Source organism: Atractosteus spatula, chromosome 23 (assembly GCF_055471065.1).
Source record: "Atractosteus spatula isolate fAtrSpa1 chromosome 23, fAtrSpa1.hap1, whole genome shotgun sequence".
NCBI lineage: Eukaryota > Metazoa > Chordata > Actinopteri > Semionotiformes > Lepisosteidae > Atractosteus > Atractosteus spatula.
Window position 1 is genome coordinate 571,528 of NC_142728.1, and position 18,307 is coordinate 589,834.

General features: G+C 42.4%; 1 protein-coding gene and 1 long non-coding RNA gene across 2 annotated transcripts; both read left to right on the forward strand.

The window, feature by feature from the left end:
* The first annotated feature begins 674 nt into the window (after window positions 1-674).
* plpp7a (phospholipid phosphatase 7a (inactive)) lies at window positions 675-14,838 on the forward strand. Its single transcript, XM_088940805.1, has 2 exons — window positions 675-1,675; window positions 9,884-14,838. The coding sequence occupies exons 1-2, from the start codon at window positions 1,186-1,188 to the stop codon at window positions 10,267-10,269; spliced, it is 876 nt and encodes a 291-aa protein (XP_088796931.1). The 5' UTR covers window positions 675-1,185; the 3' UTR covers window positions 10,270-14,838.
* Window positions 14,839-15,338: 500 nt separating this feature from the next.
* Window positions 15,339-18,307, forward strand: LOC148815988 (uncharacterized). The gene is made up of 3 exons (XR_016094759.1): window positions 15,339-15,559; window positions 16,792-16,892; window positions 17,384-18,307. It is a non-coding gene; the product is annotated as an uncharacterized LOC148815988 (long non-coding RNA).

The following is an 18,307-nucleotide window of genomic DNA, read 5'->3' on the forward strand; positions in this document are numbered from 1 at the left end:
AAGCAGGAAGAGTTTGCTATCTTTTCTGTCACTGAAATTGATTACCGTGCACGGTTGTATTTATGTTTTATATCACACTCTGGGGGGGGGTTAATATATCATATAATGCATAACTATTTTTAGAATAGTGTAAGGAATTCTTCCTCATTTGCTCCTCGTTCACGCTTGCTTGGCACATTTGTACAGCGATTCTCCAAATCTCTCATACAAGCTGTAGTCACATAAAAGGAGGCGATAATACATTTTGATGAGCTGGGGTGTTTTATTCTGCAGCTCAAACCGATTGCTTCGCTTGCGCTAAGGGTGGAATGTCAGCACGCAGTTCGCCTTTCCTTACACGGCTTCGCAGAAACATGTTCCCCCCGGTCTCAGGTTTAAGCACCATGGAGAACTCCCGGCTGGCGCGCCAGCGAGCGAGGCGAGGGATCCCAAGGAAAGCAGGAAAGCGCCCGCGAGCCTGGCGTTCTCCTCCTCCCAGAGGAATGCCAAGCGAGCAGCACCCAAGAGGACCTGTTAGAAACTGAAGAGCGTCGCATACTTTCTGACCAGGACAATAAAAATAGAAATTCCTCCCGACGCCTTTTCCTAAGAATTCCACGCGTAACTGGGATTTTTTTTCCCCACCGCACAGCACTGCGGTGCAGACCGAAATGTCAATCTCTACCCGGTTCTCAGAGGGGGAGGGAGGGGGGGAGGCAGCCATCGCCTTGATATGATTATCGTGGTTTTCTTTTTCTTTTCTTTCGGGTGACACAGATTGCACGCAGCTCTCTTGCGGTAACTGTGTTTTACAAGCCTGTGAAACGGTGTTTGACAGGGAGGAAATACATCTCCCGACATGCTGTGCAACGTCGCTTTGTTCATGTGCAAAGAGAGTCTTTAAATACCCCAGCTATGAGCGTAGTCCTCCGTCCACCGCTATCCCATCCGTAACTGACATCCAGGGAGTTTTTCCAGGGGTGTCTTCTTTCGGATTGGGTGAACGAGACGTCAGTCACCCGTCTTCGTGTTTTCTCGGAGCGCGGAGTAAACAGCATGTGCATGCATTCCGTGTGGTCTAAATATATCTGGGGTTGGGGCTGAGAGGGAGCGGGTGCTGGACAAAACCTCGCTCTGAAGAAAGGACAACTTGCCTGACGTCTTAAAATATACCGGGGAAATAAAATAATCAAAACCACCACCAGAATGCCCGCACACCAGAGCAGATCCAGAACCCGGGACCGGAACAATGTCCTGAACAGACCCGAGTTCATGTCTCTGAACCAGCCGCTGAGGAACAGCCCCGCCGAAGTCAGGAGCTCCCTGCGGAGACATAACGTTCAAGCCGGACAAGCGAAACACACACAGGTCCCGCAGCCCGATTATCCGACGCAGGAGCCGAGCGACAACGTTAAAGACCGGCGGGAGTCTCTGAAGCTGCCGGAAGACGACTGCATGCAGCTGAACCCGTCCTTCAAGGGGATAGCGATGAATTCGCTCTTGGCCATAGATATCTGCATGTCCAAGCGGCTGGGGGTCTGCGCCTACAGCACCTCCTCGTGGGGCAGCGTCCGGTCTATGGTCACTCTGCTCGCTATCACGGGCCACGGGATTCCCTGGATCTGCGGCACGCTCCTGTGCCTGACGAGGAGCAGCACCCTAGCCGGCCAGGAGGTCTTGGTCAACCTGCTGTTGGGTGAGTACAGGACGCTATCGACCAGAGCGTGAAAGCACTGCCCTGGCCTGGCTCATGCAGGAGCTCTGTGACAAGGCGGGCGGCGAGCGGCCGCATTTCAAAAGAAAAGATGGTTTGGGTTTAATTACGTGGCCTGGAAGGCGTGCATTCTGTCTTAGGTATTGCTTCTTTCTCTTTCTCTTAGTTTCATCTCTGGTTTGCTTCTTGGCCCTGTGTAGCTTAATCAGACATCCATTTTTATCATCTGCCTTCTCATTTGTCTATGTGTATAAATAGGAGGACCTCAGTTGATTTTTCATCCCTGTATCTCCGGTTACTACTTAACCACGCCTGTCACAAGTGGGTGTCCTCTCCTACTACTTGAGTGACAGTACTGGCCCTGAGGTCAACACTAAAATACCAGCTCATTTCCTTTTACTTACTGTGTCCATTGAGAAGAAATGGCATGAAAACATCTAGAAAATTCACTACATCTATAAAATTATATTACAGATCTAAGTCACAGGTTGCCACAGCACAGTGGCTCAGTGGTCGGCATTGCTGCCTCACAGTGCTGAGGTTTGGGGTACAGTTTTGGGCCAGGGGAGCTGTCTGTGTGGAGTCTGTATGTTTTTCATTTGGGGGGGTTCTCCAAGTGCTCCAGCTTCCTCCCATAGTCCAGAAACATAATGGAAGGTTTATTTGTTTCTGGGACTATTGTGTGTGTGCGTGTCTGTATCTGTGTGTGTCCAGCAATGGACTGGCGTCCTGTCCAGGGCGTAACCTGCCTTGCACCCGCTGCCTGCTGGGATGGGCTGCAGCTCCCCTGGGCCCCAGAACTGGAAGACGTGGCTAGAAAATGAATGGATGGATGTAAGTCATATGGTTGGCAGAGGGGTCGCTTAGCATGGTCTTTGCAAGATTCTGAATGACAAAGCTGCAGTTGCAGCTGGGGGTTTAATTAGCTGAGGGACATTGCTCGTTTATATTTTGTGTAGTTAGACGCATGCGAAAGCGGTCAGTATGAAGCATGAGGGTCAGGTTGCCTGATCTGTAAATCCATCACAACACGTTTCATGCCTAGGCATTATATACAGTATACAGTATATAATCTGCAAAAAACTGAAAGAAAAAATATAAAACTGGTAATCATAAGAATACGAGCTGTTAATTCAATATTTTCGTCAGGATGAATATGACAGAGATTAAAAATAATGACGTTTTTGGTGTGACATCCCCAGGTGAGGGAATGACGGTCTAGCCAGGCTGTCCAAACCTCCGCTCACTATTGCTAGCGATCTCTGGAGTTTTACTGCATGGCAAGACCTGGGTTTGAGACTTACAGTACGTATGTTGAAGAGATTAGTAATAATCTTCCTCCCAAACCACTTGTTATAAACACCATTAAACACAAACTGTCTATGTACAGTACTGTGCAGTACAACATAACCCTTTCAGCTAACAGAAATCCAGCCATGATCGTAAGTGATCACCTGAGTTTTAAAATGATTTACTGACTCTGAATTCTGAATAGACGGAGGCACAGAATCTGGTAGCCTTGTTGTATGCACTGAAAGGACTCTGTAACCCAGGACAGTGATAAAACCTAACACATCTCTTCTAGTTCTGATAGGAGCACAAGGAATACAGGAGAGTAAGAAGATAACAGATCACAGTAATAGTACAAGACTATCTGTGTTATGTACAGTATCTATATATCCGTTATTTTCAATAACTAGTTAAAAATTGTTGTTCTGTCCAAAATACCAGAAGATTCTAAAGTCCCAAGAGCAAGTTCCCAAGTTCTGATATGTGCAGTAGGTAAGAGTTATTTTCCAACATTTGGTTGATATCGCATTTTGCATGCTATAGCTGTCCCCAGAGATGCCTGTAACACTACACTGCGGTATTGCTCCATCTGACCAATTGAACATCCACCTTAATTCAATGGGTAAAGTTATTTCTTACTTCTCCACCTGATCTGCTGTGTAGTGTAGGAGCTGATGGTGCAGAATGGCTTCTATGCGTCTTTTATGTGGATGAAGTGTGTCCCTTTCTATGTGTAAAGCACTTTGCAAAATCACTTCACACTACACATGCAACTAATTGTTATCATTCTAATAATTATGATTGATCAATGAAGATTCTGTAAAACTGCACAGTCAACTTTTGTCTGGTTCTGATCTCCTGGCTACTACTGAATATGGCACTGATACAGTACGTCTGGATAGAAATGATATTACCCCTGGAATAGATTTTTAATGTACAGCCATGGCCAAAGACCCAGTATTGATACAGTATCTCTTCCTCTGCAAAATACCATATTTAGAACAGATATCGCGTAATGGTATACAGATGGAATTGCACAGTTGGGACTTTGAAAGTCAGCGACTATAAGACAGGGCCGACAGAGATTTTGTTATTAAAACCTGAACATCTAAAACTGAGTTAAATAAAAGCCAGAAACAAGACATAGTCTTACAGACGGTGAGTCTGGTGCACTGCAGAGAGCCTGACCATAGACAGCAGCTGTCCAGGAAGGGAAGAGTGCAGGAGGCAGTCTGTGGGGGTAAGGAAAAGGCAAACAGTGCCCTTCAGCAGCTGGTGCCCGATCAGCCTGTTCCTCTTTCGGTATGGCGTCACCCACTTGCCTGTGGTCGTCCACAGCTTTCAGCTTGTTTCATTTCCCTGTGGCAGAGGCACTTCCCTCAGAGATCATGAAAACAGTGACCCCTGTCCCAAGGAACTCGCTGAAAGGAAGCAGTGACATACTGTATAAACCTTTGTCAAGACTGTTGCTTTAATGGAGTTTCTAATGAACATTTCTGCCTCTGCGCTTCCCTGCAGTCTGTAATCAAACCCCACTCTGCCACCAGTGTAGGAACCCTTTGGTTGGCTTGAGAAGGAGGGATCTGAATTCAGCCCCCATGCACATTAAAGCTAAAACATGGTCTTAAGTCTCTGTTTCCTTGAGCTAAAACACAACATTTATTTTTTATTATTATAATATTGGAATAGCAATGTTTTGCAAACAGTATTTGTGTTTACGTTGACAGATCATATACATTTAAATTTAGTCTAGCGTTTAATACATAGTATATTTGAACAAAATTACGAACTGTGAGTCTTCCTTTTGATCCACAAAAAGTAAAAAAAAACTTTCATAGCAGTAGGGACACAGCAACTGGAAAGCATTTCTGCATTTACAGTTGGAAGCCTATGGTAGGAAGGTAGAAGCTGCCTCATCCACAGATGTGTGGGAAGAAAGTCTTGTTCTTCAAGACCTAAGGGGGTGTAATTCCTATGACTCATCTGAGTTGATACATGAGAGTTTTTCTAATACCTACTGTATTAATTTGCTAGGTAACCATCATTGGATTCCTTTGGCAGATAAAGGGCAATATCTGGATTCAGTACATGTAATGTTTCTGTAAAATTACATTTTAGAAAGCATACAATGGGTTTTTTCCCTATGTGGATGAGAGATGGGGAAAATGTTTGAAGAGAGTGTGAAGGGTGATGTAAAGCTGACATCATGACATCAGGCAGAACATCATGACATCACTTTATTAGCCCTATACAATTTCTTGCATTAGGAATGTGTCTTTTCACATACCCCAGCTTGCTCTCCATGAGACACACAGACAGGGAGAGAGAAGCTTGGGGTCAGAGCGCAGGGTCAGCCATTGTACAGCACCCCTGGAGCAGTTGGGGTTAAGGGCCTTGCTCAGGGGCCCAACAGAGTAGGATTCCTCTGCAGCTGTGGGATTTGAACCAGCAACCTTCCAGCCACAGGTGCAGATCCTGAGCCACAGAGCCACCACTCCACCCTTAAATTGTCACTTAAGCACCTTTCTGTCTTTGGACATGCACCTGTTGCTGGAAAAGGCTCAAGTCCTGCCTTGGGTCTCATCCAAAATGGATTGTTAAGGATGAGGCTCATCTTTTATAGCAATTGTTGTTTATCAATTTTCTTGGTTATGGAAGAAAATGTCTGTGTTTTTATTTTACGTGTCTGTGAGCTTTACGCACTAAATATTGTGTGCCAAACGTGTTCCTTTAAAATGTCTTTATATAGCCTCCCCGGCATTTGGCACACAGATGAGGGTATTTTGGTTGCTGCCTCTCTGAGCTGTTCTTTTTACGGCTTGGCTGAAGTGTCTACACAGTCCTGCAGTGGCCACGTGCTAGGTCTTCCAAAGCTGGATCTCTATTCCGGCTGGGATGCACAATGAATGTGTTGGGGCTGCAGCGTGAATTTCGATTCTCACTGTTCCTCGTGCTCTTTTTTTAACTGCACCAACCCGGAGCGCACATGGATTATGCGCACTGTACTCTGACATGCCTGCTGAATGTCGACCTGCTTGGTCTGACGTATATGCCAGGCTCGGTCGTGGCTTAGGTTTCTGCATTGTTTTTGCTGGGGAGTCAGCACTGACTGAAGGACTGATGTGTCTCTCCCCCACACATCCCAGCCAAGCATGATCTGGTCCAATCAAGCTTCCCTACCTCTGGAATTGCACACAGACAGATCACGGACAGATAATGACACATTCAGCCCCTCTTGGCTTGAACCAGTGTGGTCTAGGCTATAGTACTCCAGCTGTGCTCATTTTAAAATATCTCCTGAAGAGGTTTTACATCCAAAATTCAATTGGTAGACAAAATCATAATTCTTGCTGTGTTTCTAAGCATCCAAAGTTTTCCAAGCCGTTATTGCTGATGTAAAATTTTTCTCTGTTCTGGTTATTAAATTTCCTCTTGCTCGTCCTAGGATCTTTAATCGATCTGGGAGGTGGCATCACAGTATTTCATATCCAGTGGGCACAATGGCTGCCATCACCTTTGTTTCACATTTGAAGGAGAATACCGTGCGCAACTTTTCAGCACTGTGCTGAAAAAAAATCTATATGAATTAAATCTGTGGAAGCAAAGCTATGCTGCTTCAATTTGAAAGGCATCGGCTTTGCAAATTTGGTTTGGAACTTTTCTGGATTTGCTGCATGGTTCCAGTTAGGTTTGTGGGTCAGTAGATATGGGAATAGAAGAGAGTGGATTAGCTGTCTGACTGAAAGGGGGGCACGTGACACTTTTTCCAGCTTTCAGCAACACGCTGGTGGATTTGCTGACAGCACTTTCTTGTAAGTCAACACCAAGTGTTATTTTAATGATTACAGTGTTGACTTTGTCTCATGCTTTTTAAACCTCTGGCCTAACCGGTATTCTTACAGTTTCATTCTGTGGAAGAATGAGTTACATTGCTGCCTTCCAAAGCATATGTACAAAAGACGTAGATCGAGCATTATCTATATGAAATGTTGTGCTGTAGAAAAACTCAGTAAAACAAGAATTTTTAATATTGAGGTTTTTGTTTCCAGATATCAGGAAATACAGTAAATACATTCAAGCAAATAATGCAATTGGCAAGCTGTGAAATGTATCAAAGTAGATGTTTTTGTTTTCACAGTGCTCTTTGAAGACAGCAGCATTATGTTTCCATATTATAGTTTATATTCCTATTTGTGTATTCTGCAGAGTTACATATAAGACTGCAAATTCAGCTACTGGGCTTGTAGGAATATCAGATACTCTTCCAAGCATTAATAAACTAATGAGAAATAAATTAGTCACTGTCAGGATTAAGAGTTTTTCAGTAAAACTAAAATTAGTGGTGCAATTTAATGTCTTTTTAATGCACTGGAAGGGTAATCTTTTAGTATGCTTCTGGATTTGATATCTAGCTGTTTATATCAGTGGTGCTCTGTAGCTGCCTTGGCTTTATTATTCCCCAGCACTGTGCCAGACATCCTGCATTTGCTTCTGCGGTGCCAGAATGGAAGGCATGAGGTTAGCGCATGTATCTGTGTTTGGCAGCCTTCAGAGCTGCGTCTCAAAATGAGGATTAAAGCATTGTGCAGCACTTAAATGATTCCCCGTCACATTTCTAAAATGATGGTATAGCATGTAATTAAACGTACCAACCTTTAAGTCACATACCAACCCTTTCCGAAGCTGACAGGAGTCCAGTGGTGGCTTTGCTTAACAGCACTCTCAGCACTCGTGTCAATGAACAGATAGTCGGAGAAGGAGGAAAGAGAAAAGGTCATCAATACGTTGGGGGAAATGGGACTGTCTGGGGCTTCTTTATTGGAAGTGAAGGACATGCATACCTTTGCCAGGAAAGTAATTATATTTTATATTAAACCCTCTTCTTTGCATTGGCAAAATTACTGATCATAAACTAAAAACCTTGAACTGTCTGGCAAATATATTTCATTTTCTGGAAAGTGTGGGTGAGCTAATGTTATGTGATGAAAACAGAATCGTATTTCTATTCATTTCTGAAAATTGACTGCTGCTTCACAACACTGTTACGGATCAAATAGATTAATAGTTTTATCTACGGTAGAATCCCAGGTTATTTTTCCAGCGATTTTGAATCATGCCCGTGGTTAATGGCTTCCATCTCGATAATATATGTATACAAGTAAATTAAAGTGAATTCAATCAATAGTACAACAGCCTACACAAACATCTTTAAAAGTCTGCTGCAGTATTATGGAGAATGCCATCCTTACTGGTCTTTAAAGATTCAGGCATTGATTGGTTTGAGTTTATTAAATGATCAGGTCCTGGTGTAGTAACAGCAGTGCATTTTTTATCTAATCTTTTCATCTGTGTATTGATCTCTGTGCAGAGCAATTCAACAGAGTGTTTCAATTTACATTTCTAACACCATGCATATTTGTTTTTGAAGGGTTTTATTTTAAACGTGAGAGGTTTTCCCGAGATTCCAAAATACCCACACGCACCCGTAACCTCACACACCCTAGAAGACCTGAAAACTAAATAGAATTAAGCGCAGCTGCAAAACTAAAAGACCTCGCTCCCATTTCTCTGTTATTTTTAGTAGTTAACCTTTTTTGTGGAAAGCAGTTGTTTGTGTCTGCCACAGGCAATTCTATCTTCTCCAGTTATGTTTAAGCATGGGCCTCTTTTTTTGCAGCCTTGCTCTTTCTTGTAACTCTTTCTGTGGTCTAATAATTTTGTTCTCTGTTGCCATAGAGAACTGCTGGGCCAGTGTTGAAACAGTGATGGGTGGAAACAGCTGAACTTTCATTACAACATGTACTCTAGGTGTACAATACTGAAGTACAATTCAACTGCTGTCACGCACACGATACTGGGGGACAGTCTTAACTCTCTGGATGGGATATACAGACGCTCTAAGTCTTGACTGTAGGTATCTAGCCAGAAGAGGTGCTGATTGCAGTGGGATTGTAGGCAGCTAAAAAGATAAATTCCCAGGGCTTTGCTTGAGGGGCTATTTTGAGCTCGAATGAAATAGGGCCAGATTTAGATCCAGCACAGACCCAATGCATTTGCCTGTGCTATGGTAATCAGCGTGTGTGTGTATGCTACACAGATCTTAAGCATAACTTCATGCAGCTCTCATTTGCATTAAATCCAGGGCTAGTTCGATGTGCTGTGTTCTAAGACGTGTGTTATGACGCGGCAAGCAGATGAAGAAAACCGAGTCCAAAAGCCTGATCCCAGTGGAGGTTCGGAGAGAGTCGAGAGCAGACAGAGATTTCCGGAGCAGGTCGGAAAGCGAAGGCTGGCGGACGTTGCCGAAAGGACCGGCGATGGCAGTGATCTATGATTGTAGGCGAGAGCACCTTGCAGGGCTGATCAAGGCAGGGTGGCTGGCAGGAGTTCTGGACCAGTGCCATAGGTCCAGTGGTCAGGTGGACAGAGGGGGAGCTGACAGACAGAACGAGTTGGAGACAGACGAAGATACACTCGGGCACGATTCAGGTTTAGTCCTTCTGGGAAACTGGGCTAGTTACGCTGGTCAGAAGGTAGCTCAATGACAGCGCACCGAATCAGTGGCAGATCAGGGTTTAAATATCCTGTGTAGATGCAATAATCGCCTGTTCATTAGCAGCAGGCAGTGTGGTCAGGTGGCTCGAGTGAGTCCTCACACCCCGAGAGGTGTTCGACTCTTCGCGTCTCGTGAATACACAAGAGTGTTTTAAATATAAGGCCCAATGCTTTTTTTTTTCCTGACACTGGCCATTAAACTTCAGAAACTCTTCACTGCCAGATGTTTAATGCAGTGCATCTGTACCCATGTTGCTGGTTTTTAACCCCTCTTCCTCATCCGCAGGAGTGAATAGTTTAATCTCCATTCCTTACATTCTTATCTCCGTCCCCGTCCCTCCCCAGCGCTGGTCCTGGACATCATGACAGTGGCTGGGGTTCAGAAGCTGGTGAAGCGCAAAGGCCCCTGGGAGATCAGCCCCAGCTTCCTGGACTACGTCGCCATGGACGTCTACTCCTTCCCAGCGGCCCACGCCAGCCGTGCGGCCATGGTGGCCAAGTTCCTGCTCAACCACCTGGTGCTGGCCGTGCCGCTGCGCATCCTGCTGGTGATCTGGGCCTTCCTGGTGGGCGTGTCCCGGGTCATGCTGGGCCGGCACCACCTGACGGACGTGGGCTGCGGGTTTGCGCTGGGCTTCCTCCACTACTACCTGGTGGAAATGGTGTGGCTCTCCTCCAACACCTGCCAGACTCTCATCTCCATCTCCACCCTCAGCCCCTTCTTTAAATGAGCGCTGGGTCTTTTAGTAGTCCGGTTTCTTTGTTATTCATGTATGAGCAACTTGACGTGTTTTAAACCTATGGAAGGGATTTTTTTTCCCTCTTGATCTTGTTTTCCTGCAAGACGCAGCATGACTTTTCAAAAGACTTTCATTTGAGACTTTTAAGATGAGCAGATGGAGTATCTGCCCAGCCCTACTCCTTCACACAAGTAATTCTGCGAGTGTTCCCCTGCTGTTGAACAGTATTACTTGTTAAACCTGGGCACTGCAGCTAGAGCTCTTTTTCTGAATTAACCACAACAATTTGTTTTAAAAAATAAATGTAAATCAGGGATTTTGCTATGAGAGCATATCTTTTCCTAAACAGATAAAAGGCTATTTCAAATTCATTTTTAACTACAATATTTTTCTCCTATATGTATTTTTTTTTATTTTGGAGTCATACTGTTTGAACGTTTGAATTCTCTACATTGAAACTTTATTTGATTAAGATTAAAATTTAAATGTGATAAAAATATTGCAAGGAGATTTAACTCCTAAATTATTTTTCAGTAATTAACCTTAAATAGGAATCTTATCTGTTTTCACATTACAGGTGAAAGAAATGCGACAGTTCAATTTTACAGGTTTTAAATGCCAAATGGTTGTCAGTGATGCCAGTGAGCTGCTGTGAGAACCACATTTGAACTTTCTGAATGGCCTGCTTCAACCAACACAAAACAGGAAGGTTTACAACTGAAGAATCTCTTTTAGCACCTAAATCTTACGGTTGTATAAAGATTTCCTTTTTTATTACTTGTAATTGCTTGACAGCGTGTTTTTTCAGCATCAACTTCTATGCATTTACTCATTTAAAAAATATAACTTGCATCAAACAGCAATTTGAGACCTATTTTTCTGAATACTGTCAATGCTGCTGTTTAGTTTGCAACAATGAATCACCTTGTGTTGGTGCCCGGGGTGCAGAATCTCAGGTAAAAACTGGGGATCGGGGGATTTTGCTGACTAACAGAGGGCCTTACTGTCTCAGCCTTCTTGATGGACGTGTTGTAGAACATTCTGGAAGACCGCCTTCTCACCACTATGATGTTCAGCTCCAAGAGTTTACTGCGTCTTCAAAGTACCTCTAATGGCGGCTCGGTGTTGAAGCACAGCTGTGGAAACAGTATCTGATGTCCTCATTCCATAGTTTCTAGAGACTGCATGTGCCTTGTATTGAATCTTCTACCACTGCTGTAACTGCAGTTGAAAAATGTTCTGGCTGCCCCACAACATTAATTCGGTTCCGCCACTTGACAGCTGACCCCTCTCCATGTGCTCACTGATTTCCAAAACACAAGTGTCCTGGAATTCCTGGTCTTTGTTTTGTTCCATGAACACCGGCTTCCAGGTTACACTTTTGTGAATCAGCGTTCGTTGAAATTCGTCGCTGTAAAAAATGAACTGTGACTGGATGTTAATGGTGCTTTTCTTAATAACTGCGATGCCAGGTTGAACAACAACAACGGCAACCGACAGCCCTTTCAGTGCAGTGTGTCAGGCTTAACTCTACTTAGACTCGTCCAGGAAATTAAGAAACAGTTCCAGGTGCTGTGTTTGCACTGTGGTGTTTCAGAGTAGTGCCAACAAAACGACTTTGTGCATTAGAGTGTACCATGTTATCCTACATGTTGCCTCCTTGATAGTGTTTATGGGTAGTAACTGTTTAGCACTGAGAAATGTGAAATTGTGAAACTGTGAGGAATGGTATTTAGATGTTTGTATGGAGAAAAGTAAAAGTGTCTGTATTCTAATTGCAACAAGTCGTAGTTGCTTGACAGTTGCCAGAGCTCTTAAAAAGATTTCCATCCCGGTGCAAATCATATTACTAGCTTTACAGTGTGTTATAAATCCTTATACTCTTGGGCAGAATTACATTCAACTTAAAGTCTTGGGTCCTGGTGACTTTATTACTATTAAGCTCCGTCAATGTTCTGAATATTTTTCCATTTAGTGACTTGTAATTTACATTGTAAATCAAGTCAAGACATTAAATAATTTATTTAGCTTCTAAAAAGCACAGGGAATCCTTCAAAATCTATCAAATAGTAAATAGCAAAAGAAAAAAGCATTTTACATCTTTATGTACTGTGAAATAAATGTAAGGGCTGACAAATTACCATATATTTACCTTTTATACATTGAAGGCACAACAGACAGTCAGCGCTGTCGGACAGAGTTGCACTGCAGAGGATGCAGTCAGTTACAGTGGCATGCACAAGCTCTGCTCTCCTTTATCAACACTAATTTCTTCTTGTCACCATCATCCACTATTTGTAATCTGAAGCTGTGAATGTGGTCTCTCAGATCACAGCCACACAGGTGGTGCAGTCTACACGCATGTGGTATGTGAAAAACACTTGTATCAGGCCAACATGTTGCACACTGCAAGACCTTGTTAATGCCTCAAGGAGCAGTTCTCTCTGATCAGACTGCAGATTCTCCCATGTTTGGCGAGTCACAAGGGCTGCTGTGCATCATTTTGTTGAAACTGTGGCCTGACCTGAGCTCACCCCTGGCTGCATTCAGCTTGTTGTGCCCACCTGGGAAACACCAGCCAGTCAGCTAATGGCATAGCTCAGGTCCCTGTGCATGATGACAGCTTGGTACTTTCGCATACTGACATCTTTATTGGATGAGCAACTTGGGAACCCATTAGGACTCTTTCTTAGGGGGAAGATCTGAACTCAATCTAGTTGATAGACTGATCTGGGGGTATTCCTTAAATCAATCTGTTTGATAGTGGGATTGATGGTATATTATTCAGTTTATTCCATATGGAGTGACACTGTACTGAACGTGGTTCTAGTTTATAAACCTAACACACACTAAAGCTATGACTTCTGTATGAAAAGTAAAGAGCATCATGTCTATGCAGTGATCAAATGAGGCTGCTGCCAGAGCAACATATTTTCTGTGTTTTGGCAGCCTAGGTATTCTTTATCCGATGTAAGGCCTGCATGAAGAGGCAAATATGTTGTGCAATTACTTTTCTTAGGCTTTATGTCATGTGAGGTCCTTATGAGGTCTGAACCTGCAAATAGTCCTCCCTCGTGGCCAACCAGAATCCTTCAGTCTGGAAAACAAATGACGATAAAACACAGCTGTGAAGAAACAATCGTGTTAAAAAGCATTTTTTAAGGAAAATAATATACAAATTACTGGAGACCTTGCAGGGCGGTATGGTGGCTGCCTCACAGCGCTGGGGCCTTGGGTTCAATTCCTGGGGTGCCGTCTGTGTGGAGTTTGCATGTTCTCCCCAGATTCGCATGACTTTCCTTTGGGTGCTCCGGTTTCCTCCCACAGTCCAACCATCTCCTCAGAGTCTTACTGACTAGTCTGGCTGCTGTGAAGCAATGTTTATGATGCATCAGTACACGCATATAAAACCTCTAGTGCTGTTGTCTGATTTTATTCAATCGTCTCAATTGACCAAACAGCTGTTTATACTGTTAATGTGCTTTATTAGACGTTAAAATCTTTTATATTAATACATATTAATTAATTTATTATTGGTTATTAATTATTAGGTTTAAATTAGTTTTTTAAAAACTCCTTAAAGTTTTTAAAGATTTCAAATAATAATGTTTTGCAGGTAATTTGAAATCTCCAGTTCTATATTTCAGTGATGGGCAACTCCAGTCTTCAAAGGCTGCTGGGCTGCTTAGTTTTCATTCCATCTCTGATTTTTAAATACTAGAGTATGTGAATGAGGCGTCAGAGTTCCATTTTCACAGGTCTTAATCGCTTGCTGTTTGAAAACCGCACGTACAGCCTGCAGGAACCTGGCCCTGAGACCTGTGAGGCTATCCTGCATCTAGCGAAAGCCAAAATCACTGTTTGAATTACAGGTTCGGTGTTTCAGCTGAAAACTGAAACTGGAAAAATACTGTATCCTCTAGGTAAATCCCTACATTAACACCAGTTTTCCTTCTGGTGAAACCTGCTGCTATTTCAGCAAAGTGTGAACTCAGCTTTGTGAATTTTTTGATTAGAGCTACAATTAAAACCAAGGGATAAGCATTGTGAGAGTGCTTCTCCATTTTTCACAACCCTGGGAGAGTTTTTAGCTGTCAGAACAATGTGATTAATGCCAGGACATGACTGCACTCTGTTATTTAGACGATAAATAGAAAAACTGGTGACAGGTCTTTAATTTGAAGAATTATGTGATGTGCAAGCCCAGTGTGATGATGATGGGATTATCTCTCATCTAGTGGAACAGAATACTCTTTGTGTTCTTTTCTGGTTTGTTTCAAAGTTGAGAGATTACACTGTCACATACATTAATGTTTTATATTGTGCTCTCTACCTATTTTTTGCTACAGTTTTAAAATAATTAAGAGGATTTGTCAAGCAAATCCATTTGGCTCAAACTGGAGTATTCAGTTACAGAGACTGTTATATAGTTTTTATCAGTCTGTTAATGTTTGGAATCTGCATGAATTTTTGTCCTTCTTTTGTAAAAGTAAAAAATGACAGTTTTAACAATTATTCTATGGCTGTTGTAAGATATTTAAATAAATCGGGCTCTTTTTCAGTTGTGTTCCTATGCTTTTTCTGAAAGACTTTGAAGTGCTGTAATTTTGTCTCACTATAAAGATTTTTAGCTTCTTATGCTAGCCTTTTTTCTGTTTCATTAATGATATATATTTAGTTTGGGGATTTTTTATGACCAAAAAGAAAACATCAATTGCGTGTGTAAAATGGAAAAAGACAGAGGTGGAGTGGAGGTGCACATTCTTCCTCTTTTTCTTCCTGAGCACGGAGATCGTTCTGAAAAGTACTGGTTAGATCAGACAGGTGAAGTCCCTCAGCATCTGAAGCCAGCGTTTCTGGAGGAGTGCCTTGCTGTGATGAGAACTGCCTACACCAGATGTCTGTGACTTCTAGGGAGGATATTTGAACATTCATGCCTGTCGTGGACAAGCATGTTCAATGACACCAGCTGTACCACCTGCGCAGAATCTGGGGGATATAAGATTTCGAGATGTACAAACTGCTGAACAGACCGGGAAAAGTCAGGTTAGTCACAATTCCAATTACTTTTTCTCTATTAGACGGAAACAATTATTTAGTACTGTATATTCTCTCTTTGTCATTTTTTATACTCTTTGAAATAATTTTGCATGTTATTAACGAGGTACTGTCCTATCCATTCCAACAGAAGTGCATTGTAGAAACCAATCCATCCAGTCAGATGATGATAAAAGATTATTTACTGTGGAGAAATAGTTCCGAGTTTAGCCCTGGTCTCTGGGTGAGTATATTAGGGGCCTACAGCAAGGCTGCATAAACTATTTATTAATGGAGTTTGTAACGAAAGTTTGGGAGGGGTGACAACAACCACGTTCAATCAGGTGTCAGTAATTAGCAATCACTCCTGAGTGATTTCTTCTCCTAAAACACTATGAATATGTGATCCCTTCTCTCCAAAAAATATGTCTTTCTGCATCCCACCTCCCCGTCTGCAGCTGCCCCCTGGTCACTCCTCACTCTGCAGGGGTCCCAGCCTCCTCGTCCTCAGCCAGGAGGGTTAAGACAAATTTCACTCCAAAATCCTTTCAGGACAGTTAATGCTTGGGTGTTGTTATTCCTAGTGAAACTGCGGGAGATTAGAGAATGATGTGAAATAGTTAAAAATACATTACTTTCCAAAACAAAATTTCTTGGGGCTCAATCAGTTCATAATATTGAATTTAACCAATGGAGCTGATTTTCATAACAAATTTGGTCAGTGTAGCACAAGATAAAACAGATTATTTAGCTCTTAACCATTTATCTGCGTACTCATCATTTGTTTTTGGTGTGGAAGCTTTTGGTTGTGTTGGACAGTAATTTATGGTTTATTTGTGATTTGTTTCCCCTCCCAAATCCATTTATATCAGTTCTGTCAGCTTAAGGGATCTGAAAACGGAAGGTATTTATTGAACATACTTCCCTTTTAAGAAGTATATTTTGAAATAGACATATTGTGGTATTCTTTTGATTTGTTTCTGTGCTCTTAGTCACGTGGCACAAGAAAACTTATATATATATAATAGTTACGTATCCCGTAATTTGATGATATCGGAAGGAGCCTGGCCCTTCGACATGTGCTGCACGTTTCAAGGAGCAGTTCATCCTGTTACAGTCTTTTAGAGCAGAAAATCCAGAGGTGAAAAGACCAGAGGGGGATTAATATCGTCTCCCTGCAGATGCGGGCCTGCTGTTGAGAGGTTTTGTAATCTGCAGGGTCTGAGTATTTCTGACACACTCATTTCCTGTGAGAACCGTACTTTCTACTATGTGAAATACTGGCAGGCACAAGGGGTTTAGAGAGGGCAAAACCTCGAAGCGTTAGCTCTTCAAAATGTCTTCCTTTATCGGTTCATACTAATACTAATGTAAAAGAAATGCTTATTATTATGTCATCTCCCTGGCTGCTTCGTGTCTTCACCGTTTGCTCTGATAGAGTTGCTCTGTCTTCTCTAAACTGTCAGTTTTTCACAGGGCCCATCCTGGGCTTGATTGGCGTTCTCAGGAGCTAATGGGTCGAAACAGGGTGGTGATGACGAAGAGGCCGGACCTGTCTCTTTATCCACATTGAGGAAGTAAGTGTGCTAAAAACGGCATACAAAAAGTGTAAAAAACAGCAGTACTTTGTAATGGTCACCGCAGGTTTTCTGTGTCCTTTTCCAGAAACCAGTGCCTGGCAAACATGACAGCACATGTCACGTGTTGTACTGGCACGCGAGTTCAGAAATCAGGCTTCAGGCCAGACTTGCATTTAAACAAATTTCATAATGTTGTCCAAAAATGTCACAATACATTAGAAAGTGATGTAGTCTTGTTTAAGTGTATCACATTTCATTCTCAGGAGTGCAGGAGTAAGAAAAAGCAGCCCTATTCAGCACTCATTGCATATTTGTTTATCTTAACTTATTATCTTATAATAATCTTATTAATGATAGAATTTTTTAATCCTGAACACGAATACCACCCTTTCATATTTTTGTCAATTTGTACGGCATGCTCTGTGAGGGTTTGCTTGAGCTCGTTTTCGAAACCCCTTGTCAATATGTGCCAATGTTCAATCACGCAGATGACGGGGAACTCCAGTACCTAAAACTGAAATTACAAGATGTTCCTGTTCACACCAGCGAGGGGCTGTTTGTTAGAGGAGATTCTCCAGTGCTGTGTCCTCACTGCAGAAGCAACAGCTGCTGTTTTGAAGTTGTTCCTTAAAGCATGTGGATGAGAGGATAATCTTACAGAAGAACTTGAAGATTAAAATATCAAAGTGGGACACATTTCTCTTAGCCATCTCCTAGTTTCTCCTCTCCTTTTATCGCTGTTTTACACTGGAACTGTGGTTGTGAACAGCAGAGATAGAACAGTTTTGAGTGATAGTCAGCTACACCGCAGTGTCCTTTGTTGCTCAGTACCCTGTCTTACATTGTATAATCTAAAACAGCAATAAAAATAGGACAGCATCTAACCCTAATTTAATGCATGTTTCGTGTCCTCCACAAGGTTCCAAGTTTAACTACAACATCTGCATTATCTACAACTACAGTCTGAAAGAACTACAACCCTGTTTTCTTTAGCCCATGGTATTTCCAGGAGTGATAGAGGTCATGAATCCTTCACGACTTGCAGAACTCTGGAAATTACTAGGACACGATGAAGGATTTTGTCTTTTTTTACAGTTTTCACAGTATTTTATAAAGTATACTGAACCAGTGGTTGAAGTAGAGAACAATGAGCCAGGACATCCTTCCCCCAGTCTGAAAAAAAAACTTAATGTCAGTAAAATATTTGCAGGAAACAAGCCTATGTATTAGTTTAATGCTTTTAAGCTTTACGTTTCTCAGACAGAAAGCAAAATTGGAAATAAATGGATGGGAAATGAGCTCATTTCTTTGTTTTTTGTTATCAGCAGTTTGTTATTTAAAACAGAATGGTAGGCAGGAATACAGGTAAATATAAAGTGTAGAGATAGCCCATGTGTAGGGTACATTTGCTG